We start from the raw sequence: 19,655 nt of genomic DNA on the forward strand, positions 1-19,655 counted from the left end.
GAACTTTGTTGTAGTGTGTGTTAGGGGCACCTGTCAATGCAGGCTGGGGCGTAGGCCATGTGTTGTGATAACGTCAATTCACAAAATAAATCCTTCTGTAACCTTACTCTTCAGTGGGTCTTGACACTTCCAACATCTTAGACTTCCCAAGTGCTTGTTCCTATTAAAGTAGTAGGCTACTCGTCTTGACATTCTGTTGCGCTTTTTCACGTAACCTCTTCTTACCCTTAAACAAGAGACTGGTTCCGATTCATCTCGAAGTTCAGACAAGACATTGCTAATTTAACGTGAAGCTTGCTTCCTTCAATTGCGTCTTGGAAGGCCATGTAATGTGTTGGCGCTAAACTACAGCTGTATCTTAGATAAAGCCTGAATTCTCAGTTAGCCTGCCGAACATAAAGCTTAATATAGTAGATCAAGTCTATTATTCTTGTGCGCCTTGAAAGCGAAACTCAGACATTAGCGCTTGTCTCTTAATAAAAATCTTATCTTGTGGACACAGAGGACCTCATTCCAGATAACCAGGCAGCCATTACCCCCATAATAAACTAATTTCTGTCAAGCGGGGTGTAAAGACACCGCTTCCTTCACATGCTTCGCAGGTTTGGTCCCATTGATTGTTTACAACCACGAATTGAAATGGCACTTTATCTCCTTATAAGGTCTCAACAGAGCAAGCTTTGATTAACTAGCCTACATATTCAGTGGATTTACAGGGTGTGTAGGCTGGGTCTCAAATTACTCCTTTGTGAAGGTCATTTAGAGTTGAAACACACGACTACACAATCAAGGAATTTTAATCGGTAGCCTATTCATATTTATATTTCCCCCAAAATTAATTAACAGTTGTATTATACAATATTACTTCTTTGTTATTGTCTTGAAATCTCATGAAATTCTCCACATTCTTCCAATTCGCACTGCAACAGAATGTTTCTTACTGATAAAAATTAGCCGGGATTTTTTTGCTTACTCTTTAGGGCAGGTCTCAGTAATTGATGATAAATCGAAATGGTCACCTTTTCAATTCGCATTCATATTCTTACTTGGATAAAAGTAACATTCAAATAATCAAGACGGCTGTATTAAATTAATTTTGCATTACATTTTCAAAGAGCACAGTGTTCCACATTGTAGGTATAGACCTTATCCCCGGGGAAATATGGATGTCAAGATGCTGAAATCCACTGTACCGCGAGGCTCGTAGACATCAGCAGCAGCCACTATGTCAGTGGTTGAATACACCAGTCTTAAAAAAATAAAATAAAATAAATTTTAAAAAACAGTCGAACCTCGCCAATATTTCAATTTTTGACATCTAGTGGCCCATTGGCATTGCAGGCCCACGTTTGATGAAAATGTCCCCTTTAAAACCACATGAATGTGTTTTAAATGGGACATCCCCCCTCCCCACACCCTACTACACGTTAACACCAATCAACAAACAACCAATGTGTACAAAACAAGTCCACCATTCCCATTATGGTTTTGATTTTGGGGATTCACCAGGGCTGCAGATCCGATAATTACAATCCGTTATAAAGATGATTTACCACGTCTACCGCCCCGCTGGAGGAGGCTGGGTCACCCCTGAATGCTGATGAAATTCCAAGGATCCGGTCCCATGGGATCCCCTACATCTGCTGCCCTTGCGAATATACGGAAAGCGCTTTGGACCCCTCATTCATAACTACAAATATTTCGTACAACTTGCTAACCTTCTCAGGCAGGATGTCAGAAAGTCTTTAGCGAACGAGGGGCTTTCTAAGCGAGTCACTAGATCAAGCTGAAATAGTTAGATGCTCAATCTTTCTTAAATGATGGATGAACAAAATATGAGGGTTGGGATTTAATGAATAATTTATTTATACAACAAAGCCTGTGTTATTCCAGTAAAACCGAATTCAATATGCCTGGCGGTGTAGCAAAAGGGAATTAAAGTGTAGCCTAAATGTTTATTGCGTATTATTGAATTGTAAAGACACAAATTAATAACTTCAGTTATATATCTTGAAGGCCACAATCTAGAATTGTCTTTTGACCAAACGTGAATAATCAAAAACATCGCAAACACAATGAGAACTCTGTTGTAATCCCGAAATGTAAGAAGACTATTATTTACACTGAATTAAATTACTATTTAGTAGTTTGGTTGTTGCTTAAGTAGCCAGACGTAGCTTAGGTGGTTTCAACGATTAGCCTACTCGCACGGTTGACCTGTCTCAAAACGTGATATAGAGTCGAAAAAACAATAGCTAAAGGTCGAGGCGTCCAACGAATGAGGGTTGCTAATGAAGGAGCTTGATGTAATTGTTTGCTCAGTTGGCCATGTCCGAAAACTGTGTGGATCAACCAGTTTCAGCTTTTCAATTTCCATTTTCAATTTCCGATTTGCAATTCATGAAGAGGAAAGCAGTTTGTTGCTAACAAGTCTCCCGCTTCTCATCTCATGTCAACCTAATATAGAGGTTTTAACCCCTGTGGCCGGATTGGTTATATTCAATTCCTTTGAATATTCCTACAATACATGTTCTATGAAGTAACAATTGTTCATGGATCTCTGCAACCCCATTGGTTTGAATTGTAAAAAAAACAACCACTGACCATAATGTTTTATACACAACCATTATTTTGTGTGCGACAACTCTAATACTCCCATTAAATAAAATTAACACAGTATAAACATAGTATGACAACACAACACCAGCAAGCATGAATACGACCTGGGGGTCTAAGTTGGAGCTGATGACATGTTGGATAAGGGTTGAAAAGGACAGCTTCAGTACCATGGACAGTGATAATGAACAACTCAATTGAAAATCTGCATAATGTAGGCAACCATTGATACAATTGTTGACCCTTTAAAATGGGACAAAGCGATTTATATACAAACAACATGGGTGATTAACCCTCCGCACTTTAAATGAAAGCCGATATAAATTTTCAACCAAATTACCAAATCAAAATGTTATCCTTTCGATTAGCAATTTCACTTATTTTCAACGGTTGCGGTGATACAGTAAAAAAAAAAAAAACATAATTAAAAAAAAAAAAAACTAAGAATGGCTCCCCACATTGAAATACTTAAAAAGGCTAAATTTGACTTCCTCTTAAAATAGCCTACGCTAGGCATATTAATTAGATATAAGGTAGAATTCAATATAACAAGTATGGTTGGTTTTCGGTCTTGCTTGTGAACTGCTCATAACGCAATGCCACCTGGTTCCTTAACAGATGATGTACTGAGCAGAAGGGGGCACTACTACTCCCAGTTTCAAAATGGTTGTGAAACCGCGCTGTTGCAGACAAATTTAAATACACCCAAAACTTTATGCGACAGAGAGACAGACCGAGAGAGAGAGAGAGAGAGAGAGAGAGAGAGAGAGAGAGACTTCTGTAGTTTTTTGTCAATAAAAAGCAAAACACTGCTCCAAACATGTTTTCAGCAATGGGGAATTCCTTTATATCGCGTTTCTTACAACAAAACAGGTAAAATGTAAAGGCATCTACAATCAAAAGTTCACTGTGTTCTAGAGTTAGCATAGTTACACTTTATGTAAAACCGTGCATTTAGCTGATTTTGGTGAAAATATGACCAACTGGCACGATTAATTTCGGTTTTATCTTAAAATCTTCCTTCTGTTTCATATCCTTAAAAATCTGGAAAGTCGAGAAAGCGCTGGTAAGAAGTAATTAAGCGCCATTAATTTTAACAATGTCTAATTTCCCTGGCTGTCATCAATGTTCTTTTTGTTTCTTCTTGGCCAGCTCATTTGGAAGCCTCCATCGCTCTGATCAAGTGGTCCTAAACATTTCACAATTTTGGTAAAGAACTGTTGAACTGTTTAGAACCACTCCACCAAAGAGACAAAAACATTTTCGACAGAAACTGACCGAATCTTCCCAACTCCAGGTGAAAGACTGTTCATAAAGACAAATGACAAAACAAATCAAGAAAATGGAAGTTTAACTCAAGATACTAAATTAACAACACGCATCTATAGCAAATAACATATTCAAAAAATGCATAGCCTGTTGCTTAACAGACCAAAATGTGCCTGTAAAATGCAAGCATTTGGCAGCAACTTCAATTTAATAAAAGTCTATCCAAAAATCCACGTCCTTAAAATTCCATTCTAGTAATAATTTAAGTATTTACCTCGCTGAGTGGAAGAGATTCATTTGTAGCGTTGATACTTCAACTGTACGTCTTGTACCTGCCTCACCTCCTTATATACAGTATTGTTGTCGGTAGGCAGTGCACTGGGGCCCGATGATCAACCGAGGAATGAAGGCCTTGCCGGTCTAACCGGATGAGCTGGGTCCCCAGCAGCCGGCGCTCCGGCGACTCCTCGGGAGGACGGAAGCCATGCGATTCGCTGCTCACCTGTCGGACTGGTCCGGGCGCGAGACGCACCTGAAGGCCCGAGACAACCTACACCCTCCGAGTCCATAGTCATGAACAGGAAATATGACACACAGACAAAACGTTCTTTGGATAGAAGAGGATAGACAGCGTAGTCTTTAGAGATGAGATTTTATTACTTATTTCATTAGCAAAAATGCAGAAAAACAGACAACATGCTGCCAGTCTCTTTGAAAAAAATAGTGTTGTACCTATTGCGGTTTCCAAAGGTCGTGTTTCATTTTATAGGTTTAAAATGCTGGCAACGTTACTGCGCAGAAAACTGAAAGGGTGGACAGGCAGACGTTATATAGATATATCCACACACGTTAAAGAAATGCTATTGTTTTTACAAACGCCGCCCCTTTCTGTGTAGTTGACCAAGTAGAGGTTTGTCTGCCGTTTTCTCAAGTGCAAAAAGACAGACTTTTATTATTCAGAATTTCCGACTGATTTCGGTCCTGCGCAGCATGAGACAAGCTATCGATAATGAAAATGACCTCCAGAAAAACGTATTAAAATTCATACAGATGCTATTACAATGCAAATGTTACGTTGCGGGAAATGCAACTGTACACTGGAACTACGTATCTTAAAAAAGGTTCCCATTACTGTCTTGCTTCACTTTATTCAATAAGATTAAAATTTTGCATGTAGCTTCAAACGTTGAAACAGGTTTATAAAACGTTCTGTGTGTCCTAGCTGGCCAGGCTGAGGATAATTTGCAAAAGACTGGCCACCTGCTGAATCGATTACGAATCCTTGAAGGCATCTGAATATCCCAGAGTACGGATTACAGTGCAGTTAGTTAATCACGCCATTCCACAAGGAAAGGCCAAACACTCAGATTGCTGCTACGAGGCTCTGAAAAAAGTTTAGAAGGCAGCAAACAAACCAGAACTGTTGAAGCTTGCCAGTGCTCAGCAATTCCAGGAAGCTATTTGAGCATTTCAGTCGCTGCCAGGAACTGAGTGCTATAAAGGCCCTGTAAAGATTAAAGTTGACGTTTACAGGGCTGGGGAGGGAGAGGAAATTGATTTTGTATTGGGTTTCCATGCCCTTGCCAGTCGGAAGCAAACGTATTTTCATTAAATAAGAGGCTGGATTCCAGGGTACAGTGATTCTGGCTCTGCTGTACTATAGCTGGGGTGTACTACACACACACGGCATTAGAATCCACTCAGTTTAGCATATGTGTGTGTGTGTGTGTGTGTGTGTGTGTGCTCAACAGACTTTACTTGATGAAGCTGCCAGCTCATGTCCTAGATTCCAAACTTCTCAATCACAAATCATTACTGGGCTTATTCAGATTATAATACTATAGCTACACAGCTGCACTTGACATGATGAATCAAGATGATCTGTGACCAATAATGGAAACAAAACTTCATAGAGCATTGCCATTCAAAGAGCTGACGTCATGCAAATGTGTTTTATTGCCGTTTGGAGGAGCAGGAAATTTGCTTTAACCAGATATACCTAATAAAGTGCCAGTGACTGTGTATGTATGTGTATGTGTATATGTACATACACAGAGCTCATTCTAATGCCATTGATAACATTAGCAATTTTGTAATAATCTGTTATACAAAACCCAACTAATCCATTACTAATAAGGATTCAGAGGAATCACAGCAGTACTTCATGCATGGAAACTTACAGAAACAATAAAAAAAAATGACACATATTATCCATAACTGTATTTATTTGTTTTGTGTGCTTTTCTGTATCCAGTTGGTATCACAGAAAGAGTAACAATGGATCACAAATGAAACAACACAAAGAACAGACTCCCCTTTCCTATAACAATAAAGTAGTTATTACACATTTCAACGGTATATTAAAATAGTTTACTACATTCAAATAGGGTGTTTTACAAAACCAAGTCTAAATTGGACGGATGTAAAGTACTCACTTGTGTGCTATTCATTTTGGTATAAGACCTGGATGTAATGGGTAGCTGCAGGTTAGTGATTATGTCATACTATGTCCCACTCGCAGCACAAAATGGAAACCTGAGGAGGCTGGCAGTGGGTAGCTGGGCTGGGGAGACAGACAAGAACCTGGAGCATGGAGCAGTAGGGAGAGAGGGGCGGGACTCAGGCTCCACTCAGGTCAGTGGGCAAAATAAAGCATTGCAGAGCAGGATCATATGCCAGGCGAGGCAAGCTATGTAGACAGAGGTAGGATATATAGACAGATAAGCTAGGGACGCACTAGGAGTATGTCACTCATGATAACATGGTACTCCCCCCCCCCACATTACGTTGCCCCATAACCCTTCAGCTATTTTCATATAGATAAAAACACACACAATCACAAAGCTTCTCCATCAATGAAATACAGGGTCTGAAAAATATCCCTTTGTGTAACAGATTCTGAGATCAGAGTAATTTTTTAAGTGCTTTCTATCATCTCTGAGATCAGAGTCATTTTAGATGTGCGTTCTAAATATTCCATAAGCTAAGTATGAAATTTAACCTGCAATCTCCAGCAATCAGTGATAATATCCGGTGTTCCACTGGTATTGCTTTTGAACACAGCATAAAATATTACAACAGACAGGACGGTTCACTCTGAGAAGTATTGCCTTTTCCCAAGTCATCAGTGATGCACTCACAGCTGTCCTTTTTATGCCAGCATTTCCAAAGATGACTTTTCATTGAGAGAGAGAGAGGGAGAGAGAGAGAGAGAGAAAGAGATCAAGACATAGGGACTTCTGTAGTTTTCTGTGCTCAGGTTTTTCTTGGACATGCCATAAATTCCAGGCCCCCATTCTGAAACATACATGATGGAAAAAAAAGTCATACATTATTACATTCATGATGTATAAAGCCATTTTAGCTTGATTATTTCCTACCCACTTATTAACATTTGAGGATAACACCAGTTATGCAACTAATACTAATCTGTGCCGAAATGAGCCCCTTGCAAATAAGTAATCAGAACCACTTTGAATAGGAGAACAGGGAAAAGATGCCCACACAGGCCTAAAGAGGGAAGTACAGGACGTATGAGGGGAAAACATACTGCACACAAACACACCAGAATCTCAACCCATCAGGCCCACCAGGAAAGAGGAGGAGAGACTGCACCACTCCTCTTCCACTGAGGGAACTGCTGAGCTCAGCACTAACACAGCCGCCTGGTTTTCCACTGCAGCACCCAGGCTGTACGGTATGAGACTAAACACCATTTAACCGAGCGAGAGGGACTCAGCTATGTTCCATTTCGGCGTGTTGGCCCGGAAACGAACTACCTGAAGCTGTAGTTACGCTGCTCTTAGCTACAGTCTGTATGCACGTTAGAGAATGCACGTTAGACCGGATCAACAAATAAATATGCAGCTTTTGCTCGGTTTCTGTTATGAGTGTAAAGCTTGTGATAGCAGCCGCAAGCCTACACTGCTGAAGAGAACGTGAGTAAAAAGGCATTTTACATAGCGATTTGGACCTGCAAGCTTTTGGCCGCTTAACAAAGTACACGTCTTGGAGAGTGGGCCAAAATCTCTAAAATGTCCGGCAGCACTCATCTTCCAGTAAAGCTTCGGTGCTGACTGACACAATGCCCTCGCTGAGCTCATTGAGCTCACCCTTCCCCAGGCCAGCACCAGACTGGATTTTCTGCATTTCACCATTCCCTTCCCGGCCTGGAGAACTGCAGTGGAAAACCCTGCGAAGCCACAGCTACGCTAGCAGTGCTCGGGCACGGCGGTGGGGGAAAGGGGGACGTGCGTGCACACGCAGGACGAGATGAGCCCAGCTAAAGCATCGCTTCCTCCGGGGGGGGGGGGACGCGGGAGAAGGTCACCGAGACCGTGTCAAACTCTGCCAGGGTCCCCCCCCCCCGTGTCCCTCGGAGAGTGATAAGGGCTCGGCCAAGTGCCTCCAGACACACCTCCCGCACACGGCCACACATTTCATTAGCGCTGCAAAACGTAGACACTCCGCTAATGAGAGCAGCCAATTAGCCTTCAGACGATTCGGCTGCGGAATGCTGATGGAAACACAACAGGGATGCGCGGTGGATGACAGAGAGCGGCAGTGCCCAGGAGAGGGGTACGGCTTCGGCTAACACTCGAGCCTCGGCCAAATCCCTCGTCACTCAATGAACATCATCTGCTTTACATACTTAATACATCTTACAAGGACTCAGAAGTGCTGACAGAGAAGTTCTCTCTTACATAGATTCTGCATGTGAAGCATCGCTCTGTTGTTTTTGACTTGCATGCAGACTCAACAAGTCTCTGCGCAAAAAAAGCCCCCTGTCGAAAAATGCCCGGGATTACAGCAGTAAGCCTGAGCTTTTCAAATGCACGCGTAGGCCCAACCAAGTACCCAGCCATTCCTTGGGTACCTGGAATTGGTCAACCGCGACGTGAAACAGCCATTTCTAAAATGGGAAGACTGGACACGCAGGACACAACAGCACGAGCACAACCATGGGAATGTCCAGTGAGCCAACTACAGCCATGCAGTGCTAGCCAAGGACTGCAGGAGGGCAGTCCTGCATGGCGCTCTCTTCCAGCAGGAAAACAAACTCAGACATTTTACCTCCTCAGTTTCATCAGCCAGAAGCTGAAAGTAAGAACAATGCAAACAATTATGAAATATTGCACAGAAAACGCCTGCATTTTGCGATTATCTGACTGACTGATTTACAACATTGTGAAAGCATTAGTAGGGCAGGAAGGAACAAATGAAACAGGTATTCTTTAATATTTGTGCTGTGTGTGTGTGTAATAAAATCTTATAATGGGCCCTTAATCTCAACATCAGGCAGTCTATCCTTTTGGAGCTGGGCTTCTCCAAACAGCCCCAGAACTCCACTTTCCTGCTCAGACTGAGAGCAGAAGTCCTGTAAAATCGATTTTCAGTAATGCTCAGTACTGCATGCATTTGAAAAAGATTTTGCTGTTTAATTTAACTGCAGAAAGTGACAAGTACTCTAACCACAAAATACCAGAGGGGCAGATGTGGGAATTAAACCATTTTTATTCTTTTACTGCGAGTCTGTTCTTACCATATTCTTGTACTGCCCAGCCAGTTGCAAGAACTCCAGCACCTCCTTGTTTCCAGTTGCCTGGGCCTAAAAGAGGACAGGGAAAACAGCCAAAGACTCCTATCATTTACAGAAATTTCCACATAAAACTGACTGAACCTGGAGAGAAACCAGCCCCGCAGATCAGAGAAGCTCTGTAACTAATTTACTATTTTGTCTATTGACTATGTATTCCAGATATGTGGGTTTCAAGCAGTGACACAGCACTTTTCCCAAACAAATAGCTTTGTCTTGCTTGATTTGAGTCAGTAAAAGGGTTTACAGTAGCACACATCATGAGTTATACTGACCCTCAGGGAACATGGGCAGAAAGACAGACCCCATTCATATTTCAGTGACCACACTTTTCCTCAGAACAAGGGAATTCAGGAGGGCGCTTCGCAGACTCACCATGTCAATGGCCGTCTGTCCGTCATATCCGGACATTCCCAGCTCCGCCCCCGCCAGGTGCCATATCATCAGTCCCTCCAGGTCCCCGCTGGCCGCCAGACTGTGACAAATCACCCGCCGCCACCCGGCCAGTACAATTACACAGGGGCCACACACCAGCTCTGGCACTTACATGCACTTAGCAACAAAGGAGGAAACACTCATCGCACTGTGAACCCTTCAAGAGAGCTGCAGCCCTTTCCCCACAAACAGGGAACCAACTGCTGTATGTAGCTTAGGCAAAAAATACCATAGAACTTCTATCTTTAGAGCCTGCACTTGGTTGAAGTGGGGGGGGGGGGGTCTTTATGTCCCACCCTATGCTACGGAACCATTGACAGATGCATGATGAAGGACTGAGTAATGTGCTACATTTTGGCTGACATCAGCCATGGGTACAAAAAAAAGCCAAATGAGCACTGATTTAACAGCAGGTAACTTACACTGTATTTAAACTGGATTAGTAGTGTAATTACCCGTAATTTTAGGTGCAAGTTAGCAGACTGCTTCTCTGTACTGTGGCAGAACAGAGACATTCATTCGGAGCACAAAAAGGTCACATCATAGATATAATTTCAAATCGAGAGTTTTGTCAGTGCAGAGTGCTGGCACTGAAAATAAGCACTAATCACTAGTTTCAATTAATGATTTTCTCAGACCATTTTCAGCGCAGTTAATCTTATGTTGGAAATTTGCATTTCTATTACACTAATAAAATAGCTACTTCAAAAAGAGCAATGTTGACTAACTGGATGCAGTGAATAATGTCACTATATTGAATTAAGCCAAAACAAATTGGTGACATTTTGCAGATTAGAAATGCTCTTTGACCAGCAAATACCAGTTCATACATTGGCAACGACGAAGCTGCTTTGTATGAGTGACAGATTAACACCGGCCTTTGAGGACAAGGTCGAGTGTCTCTGGCCAGTTGAGTGTAAAAGCAGGAAAACGGTCTATTTTTCTTTTTCTTTGTTGGAGAATTCTCCGGATGCCAGTAGAGCTGGCTATGCAGAAGGGTCGCATTCCTGCGCTTGCATAAGACCAGGGCAGCTGGCTGAACCTGAACGCATTTTGGGAGGTGCGCAGATACGAGGAGGGGTGGGGGGGTACCAGAGGGGGTATATTCACATCACTGTCCCCTATACCACTGATGTGTGTGACACAAGAGCCTGTTTCGCCGACAGAGAATAAGAAAAAGCATGCATGTTTCAGTTCGTACATTTTGTACATGCGTACAGTGTGTGTGTGCATGTGGGTGTATGAGTATGTACGCGTGTGTATGTGTGTGTGGGTCTGTATAAGTGTACATGCGTGTGGGTGCGCGTGCCCACCCATATACAATTATGTACCTTAGTGTGCGTGTATGTACACAACATGGCCAAAAGTATGAGGGCACCCGACATCCAACATCTCATCCCAAATTATGGCCATTAATATAGAGATGGTCCACCCTTAGCCGCTATAACAACCTCCACTCTTCTGGGAAGGCTTTATACTAGATGGTGGAGCACTACTGCACAGATGTGCTTCCTCACAGAGGGGTTTTGCCTGGCTCACAGCTGGCTTTCCAATAGATCCAAAAAGTGTTGGATGGGGCTGAGGGTCAGGGCTCTGTGCAGGCCATTCAAGTTCTTCCACACCGTTCTTGATAAATCCTTTTCTATATGAACCTCGCTGTGTGCCCGGGAAGTCAGGGAAGCACACAATGTGATTTGCTACAGCATTAAGATTTTCCTATACTGGAACTAAAGGGCCTAGCCCAAACCATGAACAACAGCCCCAGACGAAGGGGTGTCCAGATACTCTTGGTCATATAGTGTAGGTACGAGTGTGTACGTGCGTGTGGGCGTTTGTGTATGTGGGTATGTACAAGTGTGTACATGTGCGTGTTCGTGTGTGGGTGTGTGTATGTGTGTGTGTGTGTGTGTGTGTGTGCGCGTGTGCGCATGCGTGTGTGTGTGTATGTGCGTGTGGGTGTTTGTGAATGTGGGTATGTACAAGTGTGTACATGTCCGTGTTCGTGTGTGGGTGTGTGTATGTGTGTTGGTATGTACAAGTGCATACATGTGTGTGGGTGTGTGCGCGTGTATTAATGTGTGGGTATGTACAAGAATGTGTGTGTGGGTGTCTGTATGTGTGTGTGGGTATGTGTGTGTGTGGGTGTCTGTATGTGTGTGTGGGTGCGTGTACGTGCGCGCATGCTGGGTAGCCTCACCTGCAGAGCTCAGAGCCCGCATCCTCCAGCTCGTCTCGAGACAAGTGGGCCCCGGTCTGCCTCAGCAGCTTCACGATGTCCTTGTGTCTGGAGAAGCAAGGATGGACTTGAGGTTAAACACGAAGGCTCTTCAATAAGTATTTTAACGATCAGTATTTGTGTTTAAACAGAGACTGTTTCAAGGCCTGCCCTTCAGAAGTGAGCTTGTACAAAAACAGTCCTATTGAAAGAACGGCCATAATCTATATCACATTGTCAAAAGTCAATTGTAGCACTTTAAATATTAGTTTTGAAAAAGTGTAATACACATGGTGAGATAAAATGAAAACGTCAGATGTTCCCAAAGTAGGCTAGAAAGAACATCTTCACGAAACACTTGGATTTGCAAGGATTGAAGACAATCCATTGTTGAAGCTTTGATGAGATTCAACCTCCACTGAATACATCGATTGAGAAATCTCTTTAGACAGCTTCCTAGATGCAGGGTTGAAAAGGAATTCCGGCATTGTCTTAAGGCGCTAAGGCGTAGTTCACCGTGTGGTATGCTAGTACAAGCCCCACAGCTCAGCCAATCACAGCCCACCCCAGACTTTGTTTCATCAATTCCGGAACTTTGCTTTGAGGTAACACTATGTGTTAGTAAGACAAATGTCCAGAAACAAGCCAAACCAAAAGCATTACATTTCTGAGGGTTTTATCAGTACCAGAGGTGAAAAAGCATTCCTGTAAGAAAATCAGGTCATCAGGATTACTGCAAGGACACACCTATGCAGCAAAGATGGGGAAGTACACGTGAAACAATTGAGAACCATGCAGGAGAAATCATCCACCATTTGCTCAGTGAACAGATTCCAACTGTACATTTTAGTGAACCATGTCAAAAACTGGGCCTGACTTTCCTTGTCAGCTAAGGATATTAGCGCAAGTCACAAACAGCAAACATTAGTCACCCAGCTATGTCCTAAGGGCGATGACGGTGACAGGTTACAGCCTGGCTCGGCGACAAGCACGGACAAGCCCGTACACCCCCACACTGAAACTCCTACACACCAGCACCCACAGGCTCAGCACAGCGACTTTCTGTTGAGAGCTTCAGGCTATTTTATCACCAAAACAATGGCGGTAAAATAGAAACGATACACCCCTATTCAACTCGCAGAGAACGGCAGCCTCTCCAAGTCCATGGACTGGAAGGGAGAAGGACTTCCAATGCCGGCACAAAAAGCCAATGGCTCCGTGAAGCAGGGCCGGAAGTCTCATTTGCGATGTGCATGCTTTGACAGTAAGAGAACAGGCTTTCAGTATGGGCCCACCTGACTTGGTGCTATTTTCGGAGTAAGGCGTTACTGCGGTATTGGCAGTTTCGCATTCTCGCCCCCGGAAAACCCTCTCCCCCACCCTCGCCTGCCTTCCTTCTCAAGACGCCGTCGTTACCGAAGCGCACGTTCGTACACTTAAACTTTTGTCTAACTTGGAGAGGAGCCAGGGTGGCTACCTGCCATAGAAATGAGCGGCAGCAGGTAAGTCTGGTTTTAGGGGCCTCTCTGCATCTGCCCCGCCCCCATTTCCAGTCCATTCCTTTTAAGTACATAAGGAAGGGAACTTATGACGTTCTGCAAAGAAATGTCAGCTCATTTTGGAGTTAATTTTGGAAGCTAAAGACACTGCATACAAGTCATGTCTTAAAGGAGTGTTTTCCAAATTCTGAACTAATACCTGTAACCAGCAAAAATCACCTGGTCCTCAGAGCTCTTACCATGCACACAGCCAACACTGTGCTGTGCACTTGTAAAAAGTGACATAGACTGTGACACACAAAATGCCACACAGAGGTGTGAGCCACAAACCGAGAGCTGTCAGCCGACTGAGGGCAAACAGGCCTGACCGTGTCTCGAGGAACCCTGGGGTCTCGGGTTCGAGATGGGACCAAGAGTACGCTTCCATCTCCTTGGTAACATGCAGTTTTAAACCTTCTTTTTCCGGGCTGACGACAGCGTCGTGCTGGAGTTGGCCACTCAGACGAGACTAGGGACTCCAGCCACCTCGCTCCTCTCTATAGCTGACTTGGCACAATGTTTCCTGGCCAAATTCCCAGTATGGTTCTCTCAATCTGGCCGTGTAATCATCGCACAATTTAATTGGCTTAATAAGTACTCCCACTCCATCTCAGCTGATGTGTAGTGAGCATTTTGGCACAAAATGGCTGCTGTGTATCTCTCAGGTGGATGCTACATATTGGTGGTGGATGAAGACAGTGCCCTCCTTCACTGTGAATCACTTTGAGATCCTGAAAACAAAGCCACTATACCAACGTGATTCATTATTGCAATTTAATCCAAGTGCATGAAATTCAGGCAAACAGATCATCGAGCCGAAGACACATTTACTTAACAGATATTAAGGTCTTCATCAATAACTGCAGCCTGAAAAATATAGCCTTAAACAATACTCCCTAATGAGAAGAAGATTTGCAATACAATCTCACTGGATGCCAAAAAAGACAAACTAATTATTGTAAAAGAAAATAGATATAGAATTAGTATTGGCAGCTAACAATTAGCCTAATTAGCCGAAAATGAATGAAGTGGCCTCTGGACCCCATTAAAGTTCCTCTGCTGTTCCTCCGTCCTGCTGGGAATCCGGAGTCCCTTCCCGGATACGTTTCTAATTTAGCAGGCCGAGACCACCATCCTCCCCATTTTAATGAGGCTCCGGTCTCAAACTGCGTTCTGTTTGTACAGACGTTCTCCACGGGGGAATAATGGCTTCCAAAATGGGTTGAAAAAGAAAGAAAAAAACAAACAAAACAAAAACAAGGTCATTATGCCACTTATCCAGTGGAGGCTGGAGCTGAGCGGTTAATCCATGGAGGTGATCGATTTCCATTATCGCCACTTTCGCTCAAAGCGGGAGACTAACCAAAGAGGCGGCCGGACCAGGCCGAGCCCCGAGGCTCCCGTCGCTCCTACCTGAAGCGGACGGCGTTGCGCAGGGGCGTGGCTCCATAGCGATCCCTGGCATAGACGGTGGCACCCTTGCCCAGGAGGTACTGCACCACAGCGAGGTGACCTTCACAGGCGGCGATGTGCAGGGGCGTGCGGCCGTCGTAGTCTTCCATGCTCAGGTTACTACCCTGAAGCCAAAACAAAGGCAATCACATGTACTACGTACTGCCTTAGCACAGGCCCTATTCCAGGACAATATATACAACACATTAAGGCTGGACTTCACACACTGAACCAGCTGCACAGTTTAAAGGGAAAATGTTTTAACTCTCATGGGAATGCTCTGGTGATGATCCATATGATCAATCCCTTCATTTCAGAATTTGTTACACAACACGCATCAGAGTCTGTAATACAGTCTATTTCCATGTGTTGATCAATTTGAAAATAATGGTGGCAAAATTAACAGAACTTTTTTAAGCCTAACTTGTACAACCTTTAACAATAATAAAGTACTGTTTCTGAACTAGGAGTTTTTAAGGATCAACAAGGCCGCTGATCGTATGTGAGATGATTCATGATGATGAAATTTCAATAGTTGAAAATAGCATGTTTTACTACATTATTCTGATGTGAAAAACAGAACAGATTTTCCCATGTCTAATTAGTTTCACACCCAGTTGACAATGGAGCACCCAATGAAATCTTGTCCAAACAGCATTTGGATGAATCATTTAGAGCAATGAATTATGCAAACGTACTAGTATAGATCACCCAATAGAAAAAACAAGCCGCAACGCATATGCCCATTTTGGGAATGTTTCTCGAACCCCACAGAACATTTAGAAAAATGTTTGCGATTTGTGAAGCAAGAACAAAAAGTAATTCAGAAAATCATTTGCTTTGAGATGACAAACTTCAGAAGATGCCACTCATACTTCAAATTAGTGAATGTGAAAAGTTGCAAAGAACTCATGCATGAAAAACACAATCTCATGAGATTGTGAGTTTCTTCCAGGCAACAGTTCAACATAAACCAAAGAGGAAATTATAGTTGTTCCAGATTGGGAAGTGTTCTCTTCCTGTTATGCACATAAAGGACACCAAGCTAATCTGTCCAATCACCGCTGGATGATCTACCCTTTTGGTTTACTTACAAGGCTGCCTTAAAAATGTGTGAACACCAATCCCTTGTTGACATACACTCTAGAGTGAATAGGCAAACAGCAGTTTAAAAACTGCACAACCTGGTAACCTGGCAACACTGCCAGACAGAAACATGTGCATCTTAATGAAAAAGCCCTGTGTATTCAGCTTTTTCAGAATGAACCTAATTATAATGTCATAATGAAATTTGCTAGGCAGACGACGCCTCAGCGTTGACATGCAAATGGTGATTTTGTTCTTATTGACGACAGGTTTGTAAATACAGTGATGTTCAGGCCCACGGCCTTTGCACAGTAAAAATGATTTGAAGTGTTCACATTTATGCCTCCGTCATTTGATTTCCCCTCTACTCCCATTTCACTGGAGAAACAAGGCATTCAGGTTTTTAGACCAGCCCAACCCAAGAGGAACGCCTGGTATCTCCCCAAATCTATCTATACGCATTCACACCCTCACTGAAGCATCACACTGGAGTCTAATATATGAGGTCTGTAGTTCATGTTAGAACCATAAAGATAAATGTTTTCTTTCGGAACAACAGTTTAAAATAATATAAAAAATTTGAGCGCGATGTACGGCAGATTGGGCGGATTTCGGCGGCAGATGCGTACAACAGGCGATGGGGGAGGAATGCTGGGAACGAGAAGAGTCCCTGCTCAGGATGAACCAGCTCGTGCTGTGGAACCAGTCTGCTTCTCAGGGACACGCCCACGTTCAACCACTGCAGGGTCTGAGGCGGCCGGCAGCCCAGCGGCCAATCGTCTCCTTCCGCGACAGAGCCCAAACCTGTCATTGGCTGAAGGAGCGGCAGTCAAAATCTAAACTTTTACCATTTCCCTAATGGCGTCCAGGGCCTCGATGTCCCCGATCTTGGCCGCGGCACAGGCCAGGGTAGGGGTCAGCGCATCGCGGACAGCTTCCAGCTCCTGGGGACCGGGGGTGGACACGCGTTTAATGAATTACCCGACCGTCAGACGGCCTGGCACAAACACAACAGGACAGCTGCCAAATGTAAAGACCCAGCTAAAAGTCTCCCTCTAAGAATGTGTGGGGTCGCTACGAAGTTTAGCGCTTCAAACCAAAATACCCCGCTAAAAGTCTTCCTCTAAGAATGTGTGGGGTCGCTACGGGACTCCACCGCTCACCTCCTTGCAGCTGATATTCAGGGACTTGGCGATAACCTGGATGAAGCGGCTGTCCCTCAGGGAGAACTTGGCCCCCTCAAAATCAGCGATCATCTCCCCCCTCAGGTTCTGGCTCAGCATCTGGGACAGGCAGCGGAGGGGCACACAGTCAGAACAACACAGCATCAGACCCAAACTTTCAAATGCAATTCAGGGATCTTGATGAGGTAACGTGACAATGCTTTCTTTATGGTGTGGCTTTTACCTACAGTGAAAAGAGGCAGCAACAAGGATAGCGACAGAACACTGTTAAACTTTCTAACTGAGGAGACAGTGAGAATACTGGTATATGAGAAGCAGATTCCAGTTCAGAGAGAGCATATTTATGGAGCATTAACAGGTAATAAGAGACCTGGAGAGAGACTGCCGTGGCTTGGCGTTGTTGCTTATCTTGAGCATTACCTAATTCAACATGTGATGGGACCTGCGATAAAAACAGCCCTGTTACTTCCTGCTTTAGGGCATAAGGTACCCCTTACACATGTAACACAAGCCACAGCTAAGCACACCAGGCTATGTCAGGAAAACACAGTCGCCAATGCAGTGGAAATACGGGCAGTGCTCTGGGCTCAAACTCTCATGGGATCTCAATGCATAATTGGGACTCATTTCCCTCTCACTTTCTGACATCCAATATGAAAGCAACTGGATCTTCTGACGCCGCTGCAATCTTTGTAGCAGCGAATTAAATTCATGCGAGCCTGATTTAGAAGCATTTAAATGAAGCCATGAAATAAGAGTGGCCTGTCTCTGGGCCGGTAGCATGTGACATCAGAGCAGGAAGTTCACCGGTACGTCAGTCCATAGGCCTGTAGTGACAGACCCCAGTCTACTTCCGGAGACTAGGTGAGTGAAATGGGAGGGCCTGTGACTGGCTGATTGCTTCAGACCTTTCGCTTTCCCTCCGTGCTGAGGTCCTGCTTGGCCAACACGTGGGACAGCTTGGAGAGAGCAGCCTCCGGCGTCATATCACAGCCTGCGATGAGCCCGGCGTCACTCAGGGCCTGAGACACACACACACACACACACACACACACACACACACACACACACACACACACACACACACACACACACACACACACACACACACGCACGTGCACACACACACACGCACACACGCATGTGCACACACACGCACACGCCCACGCCCACACACACACGCACATGCACACACGTACGCACGTGCACACACGCCCACGCCCACACAGAGACAAAAAAAGACAAACACAAAAATGTTTAAAAATGATATAACAGTGCACTATATGGGTACATTTGATCAGCTATAGTCAAGCAACACTCTACTCCCCAGGCTGTTCAGCATTTACTATGAAAAGGGTTAACCGCTTGCTAACTGCTCGCTAAAATCTCAGTTCAGCACTCAATGGCCAGGTGAGCGTTTGGGCATCCTCTCTGTGGGAGGAACAACCTCTCTGTGGGAGGCAGGGAAACCTGACGCGCTCCCTCTGCATGTTCGGACATGCTGCCATGCTGCCATCGGTTGCCAGACAATCAGGTCACATGATCACACCGCCTCCCTCTGAAGCACAGTTGCTGGGTGGAACATGAGCTCTGGTGTGTGTATGAGCGTGTACATGAGTGTGTGTGTGTGTGTGTGTGTGTGTGTCTGTGCGTGTGTGTGTGTATTTTCTGTGTGTCTATGTGTGTGTGCACATAAATTTACTTTTCTCCAACAAGTAGAGCAGAAAGGAGAAACTTGTTACATAAACACTCCGGCTTTCATAAGCAGTGTCTCACATGCTGGAGCTAACCCAGCCAGCAGCCCCATTTAGATGAGCTTCGTACCATCTATATGGACTGTGCCTCTCTCATACGAGAGGAATACAGGATACTGCTGAACCTTGGTCACATGACCAGGGTGCAGAGCAAAGCGTAAGGTGTGTGGGCGGTACCTTGCCGGTTGCATAGGACATCGTGACAGAGCCCCGCAAACACTGGGTGCAGTTGACCATGATCACGCCCCTCTCGGTGGCCTTGTGGAACTCCTCCAGCAGGTCCGCGCGGTTGTCAGGAGCGTTCCCGCTGCCGTACGTCTCCAGGACGATCCCTTCCATTGGCGGCTGGAGGAAGGCCCTCACCTGCACACAGCGAACTCGTCACCACGCGGCTCGGAGCAAGCAAGGCCTTTACTGTCACTTACCCAGACCATAAAGCAATAAACCTCTCCTACTGCACACACAAACTATAACATAATACAACATAATGCCTCTTTCTGCACACAAAAA

General features: G+C 44.4%; 1 protein-coding gene across 4 annotated transcripts in view; it reads right to left on the minus strand.

Annotated features, from left to right (window-relative positions):
* Positions 1 to 6,092: 6,092 nt before the first annotated feature.
* The window catches only part of aspg (asparaginase homolog (S. cerevisiae)), a 28,782-nt gene continuing 15,219 nt past the window's right edge, over positions 6,093 to 19,655 (minus strand). For 3 of the 4 annotated variants that reach the window (XM_064325751.1, XM_064325724.1, XM_064325743.1), the window contains 10 exons: positions 19,323 to 19,508; positions 18,300 to 18,413; positions 17,371 to 17,490; positions 17,056 to 17,151; positions 15,083 to 15,246; positions 12,114 to 12,200; positions 9,857 to 9,956; positions 9,428 to 9,493; positions 8,959 to 8,982; positions 6,093 to 7,182 (listed from right to left, as the gene is read on the minus strand). In XM_064325751.1, coding sequence (XP_064181821.1) covers positions 7,141 to 7,182; positions 8,959 to 8,982; positions 9,428 to 9,493; positions 9,857 to 9,956; positions 12,114 to 12,200; positions 15,083 to 15,246; positions 17,056 to 17,151; positions 17,371 to 17,490; positions 18,300 to 18,413; positions 19,323 to 19,508 — 999 coding nt within the window. In that variant the 3' untranslated portion in view covers positions 6,093 to 7,140. The remainder of the gene's footprint in view (positions 7,183 to 8,958; positions 8,983 to 9,427; positions 9,494 to 9,856; positions 9,957 to 12,113; positions 12,201 to 15,082; positions 15,247 to 17,055; positions 17,152 to 17,370; positions 17,491 to 18,299; positions 18,414 to 19,322; positions 19,509 to 19,655) is intronic. The other variant, XM_064325734.1, reaches the window with a different exon arrangement.

Source organism: Anguilla rostrata, chromosome 1 (genome assembly GCF_018555375.3).
Source record: "Anguilla rostrata isolate EN2019 chromosome 1, ASM1855537v3, whole genome shotgun sequence".
Classification (NCBI taxonomy): Eukaryota; Metazoa; Chordata; class Actinopteri; order Anguilliformes; family Anguillidae; genus Anguilla; species Anguilla rostrata.